General features: G+C 41.4%; 1 protein-coding gene across 6 annotated transcripts in view; it reads right to left on the bottom strand.

Moving 5' to 3' along the window:
* SHTN1 (shootin 1) overlaps nt 1-17170 on the bottom strand; it is a 99855-nt gene that overhangs the window by 48683 nt on the left and 34002 nt on the right. For all 6 annotated transcript variants that reach the window (XM_064144297.1, XM_064144298.1, XM_064144301.1 and 3 more), the window contains 4 exons: nt 16859-16911; nt 7839-7899; nt 2669-2763; nt 358-526 (listed from right to left, as the gene is read on the bottom strand). In XM_064144297.1, coding sequence (XP_064000367.1) covers nt 358-526; nt 2669-2763; nt 7839-7899; nt 16859-16911 — 378 coding nt within the window. The remainder of the gene's footprint in view (nt 1-357; nt 527-2668; nt 2764-7838; nt 7900-16858; nt 16912-17170) is intronic.

Below are 17170 nucleotides of genomic sequence, written 5' to 3'. Positions count from 1 at the left end.
CTTATGAGCTTTGATATAGTGATGTTGCAACGGAAGCAATGCCAAGGTGACTGCTCAACTTTTACTTTGTTCAAGAACTGAAGCAATATTAATTTTTTCCAACACAGTAACACTGAACTCTTAGCTGTGTAGCTCACATTTCCCCATTGCAGCGTAACTTTGCAGGCTGCATATCCACCACATACACTACATAGTATCATTACAAACCTACCACAGTCTTTCCTGGATCTTCTTTGATGACCACTCTTAGAAGTATGACTCAGAGCCAGACAGATCTGTGGTCCAAACCAATACTGCCACTTTTTTTTAGACAACTTCTGCATTGCATGGTGGTGTAGGCTTAATAACAATGCTCACCTTTTATTTGCTGCTGACAATGCACAGAATTACATGATCCAGAAGTAGCTTCTGTATCCGTAGATGAATCGTCCTCATCAATGTTAATCTCTTCAGTGATAATTTCTGGGCCCAGTTTTGCCATACAAAGCATACTAATTCTTTTCAAGGTCTTATTTTCTTTGTTCAGCTGAAAATTGAGAAGCACAGACAGTAAGGAACTAGTTATAGGCTGCCTTTAAGCTACTATGTGGGTCAAGTGTATTTTTTTCCTCCCTTATCATTAAAAGATCTACCAAACAAAGGCAACAAAGAAACAGATTAAATGTTCCATTCAATATTAATACGCTCTGAAGGTGGGAAGCTTGTCCAGCTTCTCCTCTGAAGAGGCTTGAGTTCAGCATGATGCTTTATCCAAGCCCTTCTTTCCCCTCTGGTACTCCTGATTAATAGGTACCCTGTATCAAATCAAATCAACTATCAAGTTTACTTAATGTTCACATTCTTTGTGAGAGCTGCTTCAGCTCCTTATCCTTAAGCATGTACCAGCATTGACAGCAGCATTAACTGAACAACCTGAAGGAGGACTTGTGGTCCTGAAAGCTTATCTGGTTTAGCCAGCTCAATCCACTGGCCAAATAAAACCCTCTCGCCCTCCTCCTATGCCCTTATTTTGCTTACAAACCAGGAACACCACAACTACTACAACTCCCAGTCATGGCAGAATTACCTCAAACTTATTTTGAACAATCTTCAATTCTCAGGAATTATTACTGTGGAATCAACATATACAAGATGAAAACCACATAATAAACCAGCTCTCGATGGGTCAAACCACAAAGCAGAAACCACTCTGTGTTGGATGCTTAAACACATCGCTGGCTGGTGGAAGATACAGAAAAGGGCACTGTGAGTCATCTCCATCTTGATCAACATGCCAAGAAAACCTGAACAACAGGGATTGCTGTGAATGTTTCAATCTCACCATTTCTTTCATTGTTCTGTGACTAGATTCTCCATGCCAGCAGACTCAGCACAGCCTCAGGGGTGTTCAGGTCTGTATTGGGATGACTACTCGCCCACCAGCCAAACGTTCCCTCTCTTTGAGTCCAAGACTGAGACTCAGCTTTCTACTAATGACATGTCAAAGGCAACAAGCACTTCAGAAGCCAAACATGTACCTTCAAGCAGAACAACTAGGTTGACTCTGAATTTTTATCTGAGCAACCACCTCTGACCTCCCTTCTCCTCAGCCCTGCTACTACAGGAGATTCAGTTGAGAACTTCATCTCATTCCCCAAAAAAGAAAACTGAGCAAGTGGGAAGTGTGGTGTGAGGAACATCACATGGTTTAGTCAGCAGCAAGCAAATCAGTTTTGGCAAAGAAGCCCCATGGGTGGGTTTAGTCTTTGAACTGTCCCTCTAAGTGCATTACAGGAAAAGTGCAGAGAAAGAGAACAGTGCCGTAAATACATTTATTTTCTTGCTTAGATGCTGATTGTCTATCTTATGAATTCTAATATAGTGTCATTATGCAAACAATTAAGTAAATACCTCCAGAAAGTAGATTGCTAATGCATCTAAATTAAAGCGATTTCTTGCTGGTGTGATTTTTTTTTTACCATATCTAAAGATGTACTTTGGGCAGGGGATGGGGGAGGGGGAAAAAAAAAGAAGGGAAGGGGGAAAAAAAAAAAGCAGTCAGCATTGCTAATGAAATTTGGTTCAAAATTGCTGTAATCCATTTTCTGATGAAGTGGCTCAGATGCATTTTACACAACCAAAAATATATAAGAGAGATAAAAACATTCTTTAATAATAATGCACTTCTGATGAGATGGAATACAGAAAATTACACACTTGTTAAATTCATCAGACTAGATGCAATCAACAGAGCAGTGCAGGTCACCTTTTCCCTGCCCTCGCTTTGCTTTCATAAACAATCACCTGAAATGTAATGCAGTGGTTGACTTTTTCCATTTTACTTAGACACTGAAATGCTCATTATTGTTTCATCTCTCACACAGGACAGTACTAAACCTGTTCTCCATTTAACCTAAAGGAATATAAAAACTAGGTATCAAGGTGCTGGTCCATGACTTACTGTTGCAAAAGAGAAGCTAAAATAAAATAAGGTTTGTTTTTTTTTCTTTTTCAACTTTAAAGGCAGGAATTGTATTGTGCAGCTCACATATGGCTGAACAGTTTTTGTCACTTCAAAACAATCTCACAGATCTGCAAGACTATAGAAAAACATACATAGGGCATGCATCTCATTTCAGATTAAAAAATAATTACCAGGTGGAAACCAAATCATTGTAGTCCTCCTCACCTTAGAAGCCAAAGCCTCAGCACTTTCACGGCATGTCTTCTCAATTTCAAGATGGTTCTGGATACAGTTTACTTCCTCAATAACCATGTGAGAAACTAAGAGAGGAGTTTAAAAATTAGTCACTATTTTCCTGCATTTGACACATGCATCCCATGATGACAAATCCTTCATCTTTGTCTGGTCATTTCTATGCAAGTACAGGGAAGTACACACCAAGATGATCTTCATGGATAGGAACTTTGAACGCTACTGTGTGTGTTGCTTTATGCAACTCGATTTCAAGCCACATCTGGAGCATTAGACAGGGGACTGGAGAACTGTACATGAAATTATGGAAGCAGGACAGTAGGAGCCTTGATGACCATTGTCGTTCACCATCTTTATTAACACTTCGGGAATCACAGAATCAACCAGGTTGGAAGAGACCTCCAAGATCATCCAGGCCAACTGACCACCCAGCCTTATCCAGTCATCTAGACCATGGCACTAAATGCCTCATCCAGGCTTTTCCTGAACACCTCCAGGGATGGCGACTCCACCACCTCCCTGAGCAGCCCATTCCAATGGCAAATCACTCTCTCTGTGAAGAACTTTCTCTTAACATCCAGCCTATACCTCCTCTGGCACAACTTGAGACTGTGTCCCCTTGTTCTGTTGGTGGTTGCCTGGGAGAAGAGACCAACACCCACCTGGCTACAACCTCCCTTCAGGTAGATCAGTTAAACCCTTCAGGTAGATCAGAGTCAAACCCTTAAAATTGTCAGCATAATCCTCTTGAAATTTTCATATTGATGCAGTTTTCAGAAAACTGAGATCTCAGGATTTTCAATGAACAAGATTAAATGATATAATGGTCTGGGCCAGAAGGGACTCGCAAAGGTTGTCTAGTCCAACCCCCACTGCAGTCAGCAGAGAAATCTCAACTAGATCAGGTTGCCCAGAGCCCTGCTAAGCATCACTTTAAATATCTCCAGGGATGGAGCCCCAGCCACCTCCCTGGGCAACCTGTTCCACTACCCTCATAGTAAACAACCTGTTCCTAACATCCAATCTAGATCTGCCCCTCATCCTGACACTGCAGGCCTTTGCAAACAGTTTCTCTCCAGCCTTCACGTAGGTCCCCTTTAGGTACTGGAAGGCTGCTATTAGGTCTCCCCAGAGCCTCCTGTTCTCCAATTAACTCAGGTGTGTCGCAAAGATGAGTTTCACCATCCAGTCTTGAGGTTCAGATGGTATCATCACACTTGCTAAATGTACTGCACAGAAGAGCTGCAAGATGGACATATACAGCACAGGCCTGGGACAAGTTGAGTAGGAAACAGAAAGGAGTTAAGTGAATGAAACCTCCATATTCACAGTCCCTCCTACAGCAAATGCTGCTCCAGTGAAGTCCAATCACTGCCATAGCACAGCTCCTTCACCTCATTCTACTTCAAACCTACCTGAAGCAGGTGAGTTGCACCCTGATGGATGCAGTCTTGATGGAAACTGAACGCTGCCTGAACTGCTCAAATGTTAACAATCTCAGCTAAACAACCCAAGTTCTGTGTTACTGTATGTCTGATGTGTCTTCACTGTTTCTTATTTGAAGTCTCTCTGCATTTGAGCGTGCCCTAAAATAAGCACCACGGTCTCACAACCCACCCTCACAGTTCACAACAAATATTCAGGCACCAGCATGCACACACATCTTCTTCCATCAGATCAAGGTTGAGAGCAAGCTGTTTGATTGCATCTGAAATAAATGATTTCATGTATTTGATGCCACAGCTGGAAGAGCAAGAGACACACCTGTCCTTTGCACTTACAGGATGCCTGTTACTGCAGAGGATACACATCACTATGGCAAAGACAGGCAATATCCTTAGAGGGACCAAAAAGCTATGGAACAAATCCTTTTTAACATAAGACATCAGTAAGTTAGAGAGAAATTTGAAGTGCAGACATTTTGGTCTGCAACTGACCTCAACTTCTAGTAGTAGGTAGATGCTTTTCTAGTGTTTGAAGTCTTCTTTTAAGTGACAGTTTCGAGTTGCACAGGGGAGCAAAGCAGAAAACCCAATAAGAGTTTGCTATTTCTCAGGCAAGCACCTTGCTCACTGATACAAGTCCTCTTTGGTTCCTGGAACCCTTATCCATCCTAAGCAGCACCCTGGAACCTAATTCTGCAAGTCATTTCCTTCTCAGCTTAGTGTCAGGATTTCAGTATGCAGAAACAACTATATGCAGCTGAACAAGAGAGCAGGAACAAGGCTGGAGGAACATAGTAGAAGTCATCCTCCATATTTACACTATCTCATTATATTTCCATTAAGGTAAGTATTAAAATCTAGTGATCTTATATCAGTGGGTATAAGTCTTCTAAGACTTTTGCCTAAATACTGGAGAGAGATAGTTAAAACCTCTTTGATAACCAGAGGTCATCTTAATGACTACAAAACAGGGCTTTAGGATAGGAAAAAGAGGCCATTAACAAGTGTTATTTATGCAGCTCTAGTTAACAGTCTGTATTAACTAACACTTTAAATAATAACATAGAGGGAATGAGCAATATATTCAAGTTTGTTGTAAAATCAGTAGCTGCAAGAAACAAGTTCTACAAAATAGGAGCAGATAAAATCCAAACCAAGGAAGAATAATGGAAAAATCTTGGTCAAAAACTGTATTATAGAAGTTTAACAGCAAAACAACCACACATTTTTCTTGGGTTGTCTTTTTATTTTGGTCTTCTCTGATTTTGGAGAAATTATCTGCTCCAAGTGTGCCGTACCAGCTACTACATTTAATTTGAGAGAGGAAAAGCTCCAGGTCCATCTCTCTTCTGGATTTATCTGGAGTAATGAAATGCTTTGGGAAGGATGAAGGAGCAGCAGAGATAGAGCTGCTCCCATTTCACAGACAGGAACCTAACGGCCTCAAGCAAGGCTAAAGTTAGGAAACAAGGATTGGGCTCGCATGACAGAACTAGGGATTACTCTTGGTTCATTGAAACTTAATTAACCTGCAATTATGATTAACTCAGGGGAGAAAAAAATCTTTCTAAATTAAATACAAAAATATATTATTTCCTAAGTCTGCCCAAAGTTCTTATTATGTCAATATTAAAATTCATAAAGCAGCACTAAGTGGCCTGAAACATCTCTAACCTTGACAGTTTTTTTCCAGGGGTAATAATAATCTGCAGCAAATGCAGGCCAACCAAAAACCACTTAACTAATTAGTAGTTGCAGTCACCGAGAAAACATGAATCAACACTGTTATTACAAGTGGCACATTTGAGTGGCATCTAATTATGACTTGATGAGCACGATACTTGCATTATCAACATTACTACTGCATCCCATCAGGGACTAAAAGCCGCTGATGGCATTGACTGCGAGAAACTCCCACTCAATGGTACTGCAGCACCCAACAATCTCCTTGGCAGGGGCACCCTCACTAAATGACATGTTAAGCGTAATTACTGGTAGACATTGTAAATAAACAGGATTGGAAGTGAAAATTGTACCAAGTGCACAAGACACAATCTGACACATTGGAAGTGGCAGCCTTAATTGAGAGTTTCTTTGACTGCTCAAGATCATTTCAACTGCATTTCTCGGAGGACAGTGATTATAACTGTGGAGACAGACGGCATAATGGTATCAGCACTGCTGACAGAGCAGTGAATTAAATTGTATCTGCTGTTGTGTGAAAGCCTTGATGAGAGGTACAGATCCTTAGTGGTCTTATCATTATAACACAATGGTCATGTTGTCATCAACCTTGCTGGCTCCAATTGAAAAGAAATGATTGTGTGTTGAAGCTTTCCCCCCCACCACTACCTTCTATCTCCTGTGCTCAATAGAACCAATTTTCAGAGAGCTATGAAATCACGCAATAGGGCCTAAAATGCAGCTGCTTGGCATACAAACAGGGCCCCATTAAACTGGAATCACACACAATATGTGTTTATGCCAGGAGAACAAATAGAAGCTGAGTACAGGCCAAGTTTATTCACAGACACAAAGCCAATGTAGCTCTTCATCAATATAATTGCCTTTTATATTGTCGTTTAAATAATGGGCTCTATTATTGCCTTAAAATCCTAATATTCCTGGCATTTTATCACTATGTTTACAAGGTATGTCCTTTAAAAACGTGAAAGGAAGATAAAAGAAACCTATAAAAAAAAATTTACAACATCAAATATTACTTCAAATTTTAAGTCTTAACTACTTGACATTTTCTGCCACACTCTGGTATTCCTCCTATCATAACAAAAACAAAACAGGCTGCAAATTTTTCCAAAGGAATTAGAGTTCTCAGAGAACATTCTTGCCTCCATAAACAGTTCTCTCCAATCATTTAAGGCAGCAGATGACTCCTGTATATTTTAGATTATTTTCCATAACTGCATCATAAGAACAATTACAAAATGGAAGTGAGCAAACTCCTCTGTTGCCACAGACACACAGAGTTATGAGCCTTGTGATTTCCTCCTCCTGCATAAACTTCATCCACATTTCTGATGCTTCATGGTGCAGTTCACCGTACTGGCACAAACCAGATGTAACAGACCACAATCCTATTGTAATTGTCTCTTCTAAGGAGCTATTCCACTAGAATACTTCCACTCCCATTAGATGTGCTTTGTTGCTTCCAGACACCATACAGTTTCAATAGAAGCATTACCATAAAAGTGTGAAACCAAATACTGATGTCCTCACAGTCCAGACAAGACAGAGCTTGCTCCAAAAATTATCAGGTGACAACACTTCATCCTAAAAACTTCTATTGGTCTGTTTATGCTTAAAGTACTTTTCCTTCTTCAAAAAAAAGTTACAATTATAATAATAATTACCAAAACTCAGCAACGGGGCCAAATCCCACTCAATTCAATACGTATCATTCCAAAAGTCACTTGCAGAACCCAGGTGAGCTACAGCCTCTTTTGCACCACTGTATTTTCAACACTGCACCTTAAGAATGTCTCTGTGTGTCAGACAGCATAAATACTGTGACAGCACTTAGACTGACAATGGTCAAAGTCTTGCCAGAACAGCTCCATAAAACAAGGCTTCAAAGGAGAGACAGCAAGTGGACCTGAATCTCAGCACTCCAGAGTACACAGTAATGTTCATAATTCTCTACAGAAAACAACAAAATCCCTCTAACATTATCAACTTACTTTTCTGGAACTCCTCCAGTTTTTTGACAGCCTCATCTCGTTCTTGCTTGATTTTGTCACACTGCAGGAGAAGAGAAAATTGAAATGGAAAACTGATCCTGGTTATTTAATTAGCAGTCAGTCACAACATGCAAAAAAGCAACAAAGATCAACTGCCAGCGCAATAACCTACAGAAGCCTATCAAAGCATCTTTTTTTGTGTGATTGTGCTAGTTTCACAGTGTTCTTACTCATGCAAGTTTGACAGAAATTATGCATAAAAAATTCACTACACAGAGTATTTCCTGACCAAACTGACAAGCTCTACTTGATTTTAGATTCTAATTCAAAGCCGCTCTGAAAATATTTAGAACAGCCTCATTATCCAAAACTGATATAAACAATCATCCATGTTGCACACAACAGCAAAAGCAGTACTTTGCATGTAAAGAATCTGTTTTAAACCTAGCATCTTTAACAAAAATAGATGTGGAAGACAGGCTCACATTTCTGTATCTACCATGTGCAAGGATACAGCTAATAAACAGTGATGTGCTGTTCAGTTTTGCAACATCATGAGCAAAACTTTAGCCCTGAAGAGGGGAGGATGCTTGGTTTCATAATTTGAAGATTTCCCATCACCCTAATTTAATTATTTTTGGGGTTAATGCTAATCACTATCCAGGCCCACAATCACTGATCTTATGATAGAAAGGTTTCTTCGAAGAGAAAGAATAAAGCAAATGTTAAGTAGACTTCTCTAAGAAAACCCCTTCTGTAAGCAGAAGAAAGAGATCAAAGAAATGAGCAAACTTCACAAGAGACACAGTCAGTGATTAACCACACTGTGAAAAACACATGACCAAGGGGGAAGTATGACTGGCACAAACCATGCCTTACACACACGCTGTACCAGACATCCTTCCTCACATGCAGCTGTGCACATTCACAGTAATAAATCAACACAAGACCATGAGTTAACTTCTGGAGAATATGTCATTGAGCTCCTTACAATGTAACTGCAATTCCAAGGACATTGGTCACTGGAACAGAGTTGGGAAAAGACCCTGAAATGCTTTTGCTCAATTTTCATTTTTTCCACGCGAGGACCCACTCCGAGTCAGTTGGGAAGGGAGCCTGCTGTTAAATAAGAAGGGAGAAAACCCAAAGGCAGCCAAGTTCAAGACAGCCTTTCTATCAGCATCCAGGGGACCTTGGATGAGGCCCAAAGGATTTGCTTTTGGGCATAGAGAGGATGCCATTAGTGTCACCTCAGAATCAGTCTTGGAAGCCACTGCTGATAGCTAACTGTGGGAGAAAAAACAATCTCCCTTGTCATGGCACTGAGGTGATGAGGTAAAAGACAGCAGCTGAGCAGGGAGAATAAGTCAGCCACCAGCTGCTGTAAAAGGTCTGTGAAACAAGGCTGATTAGTCCTGCAGAAGGACTAAGATGTGTGGAGCAAGCAGCACTGGACAAGGACTTAGCATTTCACCTAGACCTGTTAACAAAGGAGCTATTTAGAGAACCCTGCACAGGAGAGGTCAGGAAGGAAGAAAATCTGTGCAAGTGTCTTGACCCTTTACTGCCCACTCTCTTGGTTTTCCTTAGTAAAAATTCACCTTACCTTACTGGTGGAATTGCAGTCTGAGAACAGAAGGCAGCAAAAGATACAGAAAACTATTTCTGATTGTTCCTGCAGAGCATAGCTCTGCTGCCAAAGGGGGGATCAGTGTGAGCTGGTGCCTCTTTGTACAAGAGAGACAGTGTAACCACACTGGCATACCTCAACCCACGGATTTTTCTGCATGCTGCAAGCTTTCAACCCACTGCAAGTGAAGTGAATGAGCACTTCTAATGCTCACTTTAAAGACCAGCAAGATTAGCATTTTAAGGATCTGATCTGTTGCCTGTGGAAGTCAATAAGATGCTATCCTTCTGATGGAAACCTTAACATAAAGGATGTGGTACACTAGAAGGCAGGAAAAAAGTCCTTTTGAAACCCTTCAGCAACATGCTGTAAGGTGTTAACAGCTTTCCCTGTGCAGCTAAAGGGGAAGTTCAGTGACATTTCACTTCACCTTATTTGCAGAGAGAGCTCCATTTGGACCACAGCAAGCTGGCTACTCTACTGACCACCACATATGTTTCTTTGTATAATCAAGGTCTGCACAGTGATTACTGCTTCCAGTTGTATAGCCTTCTAAACATTTTCTTTTTGCTGCTACCATGCTTCAGGATGAAAGCAGGAAGAAAGAGAGCAGGAGATTGTTGCATTTGCTGAAATGATCAGTGGAAAGCACTTTGCCTTTTGTCTTGCAATCAAATCTGTGCAAGGAGAGCTGCTACAAATCCTAACACAAAAACACCCTGAACTAATTTAGCTAAGAAAAAGTTGAGATTGTCTTTAACTACTTGTACTGTTTCAAAATAGGAAGTTAAGCAAATGAAATATTAATATAAAGCAATTAAGTCTCATAACAAAAAAACAGTGTCAGCCCTTGAAACAAATTCACCTTAGCTTTAAAACAGTAAAGTCAAAACCCAGGAAAGTTTAGAAATGTTGTCTGCCCTCAAAATGCTACACAGCAGCCTCCAAATTTCACAACCACCTCTCTTTCTAGAAAAGCAACTTGAGGCATGTACAGTAGAAATGTTAATTGAAAAGAATAACAAAAATCCTGAATGCTGAAAGGCAAACAGCATAACACCACTACAGAATCTACTGTTCACTTTTCACATTCAAGCACGTGCAACTGCCCAAGGAGAAAGAGTTTTCAAGTTTGCTAAGTTTCCTCTTGCCAGTTTTTAACAGACAGCTCTATACTCAAGTACTCTCAAATGATAAATAAGTAGATAGATCAGCAACTCCTGGATTGTCAGTCATATTTCTGCTCTTAACTTTGTTGTGTTAAAAGTTTCAGCTTCTCTGATGGAGAAAATAAGCATTCAGACCACTTCATACACTAGATTTTTAATCTCATATTTATAGCACTATTATCTCAATAAAAACCCAAAAGTAACATATAACATTCCCATTCCAGTCCTGAATTAGTCAACAATAATAACTCTGCAGTGAAACAATATCTGTGTTTATAGAATCAAATTAGCAGTTCAGTTTCCCAAATTCATTTTGTGAATAACTGCTTCCAAATCTCCATCTTTGCAGAAGCAACTTCAGGAGCTTTGCCGATCCTTTCTAGACACAAGGTATGAGGCAATACCTCCATTGAGGAACTGCTGCACTGATTTCTTGCAAGTAAATCACATACATGCCAAAAAGCACTGTTCAAACCAAATACTTCATCCATGGTGAGGTGAAGAGCAATGCAAAAACTTGGTCTGTACTTGAGCTAGCACAATACCAGGAGAGTGCCATGCCATCAGAGGAAAATGACACTGCAACATAATGTTGGGAGGCTGATGCACACAATCACCTGGAAGCCTGTAGACAGTCTCACACACCCACTCCTACCAGCCCAAGGACTCTCTGTCACTAATTCCAGAGAAGTCTGGGTTGTTTGTCTATTCTCTTCTAACAGGCTTCCTTTTTTTTTGCCAAGTATTATGCACATAAGCTTTACTGACTTCAGCAAAAGGCCTTCAAAGGGCAAAAACAAGAAGGACATTGTTCAGTCTAAATATTAAGATGCAAGAAGTTCACATAGTAGCCACATAGTCAATTAAACCACTGCTATGCAAACCAAGATTCATTCCTTCCAATTTACATGCATAGTGACATTTTTGTTCTAAAATTATGAATTTGAGTACACTGCTCAGAAGTATCCTATGGCAACTGCTATCCTCTACTTAGAGAAAGAATCACAGAATCAATCAGGTTGGAAGAGACCTCCAACATCATCCAGTCCAACCTAGCACCCAGCCCTGGCCAATCAACTAGACCATGGCTCTAAGTGCCTCATCCAGGCTTTTCTTCAACACCTCCAGGGACGGTGCCTCCACCACCTCCCTGGGCAGCCCATTCCAATGCCAATCACTCTCTCTGGGAAGAACTTCCTCCTAACATCCAGCCTAGACCTCCCCTGGCACAACTTGAGACTGTGTCCCCTTGTTCTGTCCCTGGTTGTCTGGGAGAAGAGACCAACCCCCACTTGGCTACAACCTCCCTTCCGGTAGTTGTAGACAGCAATGAGGTCACCCCTGAGCCTCCTCTTCTCTAAACTAAACAACCCCAGCTCCCTCAGCCTCCCCTCATAGGGCTTGTGCTCAAGAATTAGCATGTCACCAGATCTCCGCTGCCATTTGGTGGCAAAACACATAATCCATGCTGTGTGTGTGCTTTAACATGTGGATGATCCATCAGAGATACTGTATTACACCAATGGTATGTAAAGAGTGAGTGCCAAGGGGATGAAGCCAGACTCCAGTGATGCCCAATGACAGGACAAGGAGCAATAAGTGAAAGTTGAGGTATAGGAAGTTTCATGTAAACATGAGGAGGAATTTTCCCAGTGGGGGGATGACAGAATACTGGAAGAGGCTGCCCAGGGAGCTTTTGGAGTCTCTCTCTGGAGAGAATCAAAACCCACCTGGATGCATTCCAGTGTGATCTGGTGTAGATGATCCTACTCTTGCATGGGCATTGGACTGGATGAACTTTTGAGATCCTTTCCAGTCCCTGACATTCGGTGATTCTGTGATTGCTTTGGAGAGCTGTTTTGCCTTTCTCCCATCCCCCTGTGCTACTGGCAGCATGACAAAACTGTCAAAACCAACGTTCAGAGTAATTTCTGCCTGATTAGCAAGTACTCAAATATTTATTCATGATCTGACTCTTAATATGTCAGTGCTGCATATTAAGTTATCTACGTTTGTGAACGTTAGCAATCTGCTTTTGGGGGACTGACATGTTTAGTCGGCTACTTCAATGAAAAAGATGATCTAAGAGAAGTAAGCTGCTAATGTCATTTTTGCTCCAGTTTTTTGGAAATACTTTAAACTGCAAATAAGAAAACTGCCTGCTCCAGTTTTGTCAGAGACTCCCACCAGAGGTCTCTAAATTGGCAGTTCGAAAGGCAATGAGGAAGAGACACCACAGATCAAAGACCTTATATTCTGCTCCTCAGTTTTCATGATTATTAGCATCCTTTTAAGCAGCAGTGCTTTGAACAAATTAACCTACATAAAAGTCCATTTACTTCCTAATCTGAAGAAAAAATATGGAGCAAAAAGCATACATTTTCAGAAATTAAAATTACTCTTACTTTAAGCTTGCTGCCCATTATCTACCGGGATTCACATTTGTAATAGAAATTAGGACTGTTTCTCCATGTCACAGCTCATCTTTCAGAGCCATACAACTGTAGTGGTGACTCAAATTCCCCCAAGTGTGCCAGAAGAACATACATACAGACTGCTAAGCCTATGCCTTCTAAAAAAAATAATGTTCTCTTCTTTTCCTTCTACTGATGCAGTTCTGTGACCACAGAGGAAGCCATCTGCTTACACTCATATTGACAGATGGTGACAGAAACTGGAAGAGAGTCACCCACAACTTCCCAGACCCACAGCCAGAGATAGCCTGTGCTAGTATTTCCTCCAATATCAGGTTTGATCCTGCAAAGTATAAACTAAGATACAAAGAGAGAGATGCTAATGAGCTTTCAGGATTACCCAGTCTTGCAATCACGTATGGAATAATTTATTCCAGTATCAGCATCAAAAGCAAACAGAACCATGAACTCTGTATTAGCTGATTCTTTTTTGCTGTAGAAATGCACTTTGGGCCCCACACTTAACTACTTGAGTTCAAGCACTTAAACAATTAAGCAGGCTGCTTACACAAGCCCACCAATTCTTGGATGCAGAACACTTGCATAGCAGCTGAAAATCCTCCACCTCAAACACGTGTTAGTGTGCCGGACTGGGAATGTAATCCTCACATGCTCAGAGGATTTTCAGTTGTTGTGCAACCATTCTGAAAAATGTCAGCAAGACCTGGACAGACTGGAGAGCTGGGCATAGAAGAGCCAGATGAGGTTCAACAAGGATAAGTACAGAGTCCTGCATTAGGGGAGGAATAATAAAACTGCACAAGTACAGGCTGGGAGGTGATCTGCTGGAGAGCAGCCCCATGGAGAGAGACCTGGGAGTGCTGGTGGATAACATCCACGGGACAGCAATGTGCCCTTGTGGCCAAGAAGGCCAATAAGATCCTGGGGTGTATTAGGAAGAGTGTGTCCAGCAGATCAAGAGAGGTTCTCCTCCTCCTCTGCCCTGGTGAGACCTCATCTTGAGTACTGTGTTCAGTGGTACTAGGAGTTTTGGGCTCCCCAGTTTAAGAGGGACAGAGATCTGCTGGAGAAGGTCCAACAGAGGGCTACAAGGATGATTAGGGGATTGGAACACTGCCTGATGAGGAGAGGATGAGGGCTTTGGGGCTTTTTAGTCTGGAGAAGAGAAGACTGAGAGGGCATTTAAAAAATGTTTATAAATATCTGAGGGCTGGGAGTCAGGAGGTGGGGGATAGGCCCTGCTTACTTGCTCCTTGGGATAGGATAAAGAGCAATGGATGAAGGCAGCAGCACAGGAGGTTCCACCTCAACACAAGGGGGAACTTCTTGACTGTAAGGGTCACAGAGCACTGGAACAAGCTCCCTAGAGAGGTTGTGGAGTCTCCTTCTCTGGAGACTTTCAAGGTCCATCTGGATGAGTTCCTCTGTGACCTCAGCTAGATTGTATGGTCCTGCTCTGGCTGGGGGTTTGACTCAATGGTTTCTTTGGGTCCCTTCCAACCCCTGACATCCTGTAAACCTTCAGAAGAAACATACATCTGTAGCCAGTGATACGCAGTCCTGTGGGAGAGGAGTGAGAAGAAAGAAAAGCAGAATGAAACAAGCTCAGAACATCTTAGTCCATTTCAGCTTTGGCAACAAAACTTTTCACTGGAATTACCTTTGAAGACAAAAAGCCTAAATAAAAATGCAGCTGAAGAAAACTCTCTCCATCACTCTTACTCCCACACAAAACCTTGCTGACGAAACACCAAGACAGTAGGACTTGGCTTCAGCACAGAGCTGGGGAGTCCATCTTTCATGCAGTGGACTGTCCTAGTGTGGAAATCCTCACGTGTGATAGAAGTCAGCAATCAGCACAGGCTTGGAAGGGAACAGGACAAATTCAAGGAAGACAGCTGTGAAGAGCAGAATACACTGAAGAAGCCACACACAGCCAAGAAGTCCTCAGGCTTCAAGTGGTTTGAAGACTAAAAGAGTATTCTATGAAGGCAGAGCACATGCCCTCATGCTTCTCCCTCTCTGGTGCTGTCAGAGACAGGACACTGGGTTAGATGGACTCTTAGTCTAACTACACTTAATTCTCCTTTTCTTCTGAGCACGAAGAGAAAAAAACTTCTGCAAATAAATATAAAAAAAAAAAAGATGACCATTTTCCTAGGCTATTTGAGGCTTTCATGTAGGACAGCAGAACAGGAACAAGAATGGTCAACAAAACAAGGAGGTCAAAACACAGGAAGGACTGATGCCCAACCACTGCTGAAGCACAAAGAAAAGCTTCAAAATTTCTTTAATAATGAGAAAATGTAGTTCAGGACAAGATATTCTCAACACAGCCTTAAATTGCAATATTTGTAACAACTGGACTAAAAATTACTCTTCAGAAATTACTTCAGAGAAAGCCAAATGAAACCTGGCAGCTAACAGGAACTGGAAAACTAACAAGTTTCATGCATCTTCAGCTCACTAGTACTGAAGAAAGAAGGTTTATTTCTTTTCATTTACAATATATCATAGCACTGACTTCTCTGCCTTCCTCACTATCTAGAATGGATAAGAAGCTTTTAGGGGCCACAGTTCCTTTTGACAGATATCTGCTAAAACCTGCTTTTGCACACTGATGTAGATTTATGTATCACAACACTGCCACCACATCTGAGAACTCTTCCCAGTGTGGTGCAAGCCAGTGTCAAAGGCTTTGCTCAGGTCCAGGTAAATGACATCAGCTGCATATTTTCAAGTGGGACCTGCACACAGATTTCACATCTGTTTTATGCTGCAGAATCATTGTGCAAGCTGAGGTAAGACACCTTGCTCTCCTGTTAAAAAAAAGTTTTGTGGGGTGTTTTTATTTTAGGGAGGCAGGGAGAAGCCTTTAAATACCTTCTTCAAAAAACATATTCATAGAATCAACCAGGTTGGAAGAGACCTCCAAGATCATCCAGTCCAACCTATCGCCCAGCCCTGTCCAATCAACTAGACCATGGCACTAAGTGCCCCATTCAGTCTTTTCTTCAACACCTCCAGGGATGGTGCCTCCACCACCTCCCTGGGTAGCCCATTCCAATGCCAATCACTCTCTCTGGGAAGAACTTCCTCCTAACATCCAGCCGATATCTCACCCAGCACAACTTGAGACTCTGTCCCCTTGTTCTATTGCTGGTTGCTTGAGAGAAGAGACCAACCCCCACCTGGCTACAACCTCCCTTCAGGTAGTTGTAGACAGCAATGACCCCTGAGCATACTCTTCTGCAGGCTGCACATCGCCAGCTCCCTCAGCCTCTCCTCACAGGGCTGTGCTCCAGGCCTCTCACCAGCTTCGTCACCCTTCTGTTGACACATTCCAGCATCTCAACATCTCTCTTGAATTGAATTCCTACATTCTGAATTTTAAGAAGGGCTAGGCGAGGCAAGTTCTGTTTTCTTTTCAGGAAGTCCCATTGTGCAGATCAGGTAGTAATAAAACAATGTTTAAATCCAAGAGAAACAAGTTTTCTTAAGAAAATCTAAACACCTGAGTAGCTCTGTGCTCATACAGGCAAATTTGCTACAGCAGCAATCATTTTTTAAAACATAAAACCAAATTTATAGCAACTTTTCTGGAGTGGGAGAGCTGAAAGAGCTGTCAAGAGTTGTGTTTATTACTTGTACCTGTATGTATTAAGGAGCAATATTATTTGTAAGTAATTGGCTAAACTCACAAATGCAGACAACACCTGCCATGGCCAGTAAGGTTTTCTGATATTTAGCATGTTAGCATTAAAGAAATTAACAATAGAAACAGACCTCTTCTTTCGTTTTCTTGTTTTCTGCTCTGAGTTCTTCATATTCGCCAATAGCTAGACAAGGGAAAAAGAAATGAAAGAAGTCAGTATTGCAGCACCCTCCTCATCCACATTAGCTCTTTGTTTCATTAATTTTAAAGCTCTTTTGGCTATCTACAGAGACTTGTGTGATTACATGGGTCATAAGCTTCATTAATAGCCTACAGATGAAGTGAATATCCTTCTAGAAGTGAAGTAATTGGCAAGTGGCTGAAAAAACATGGTGGCTCCCAAAACAATCAATTTTTGATCAATGGAGAGTTAAATAACCCTA

The sequence above is a fragment of the Pogoniulus pusillus genome, chromosome 6 (assembly GCF_015220805.1).
Source record: "Pogoniulus pusillus isolate bPogPus1 chromosome 6, bPogPus1.pri, whole genome shotgun sequence".
Taxonomy (NCBI): domain Eukaryota; kingdom Metazoa; phylum Chordata; class Aves; order Piciformes; family Lybiidae; genus Pogoniulus; species Pogoniulus pusillus.
Note: the sequence above shows the minus strand (reverse complement) of the source record. Positions and strands in the feature narration are given on the sequence as shown.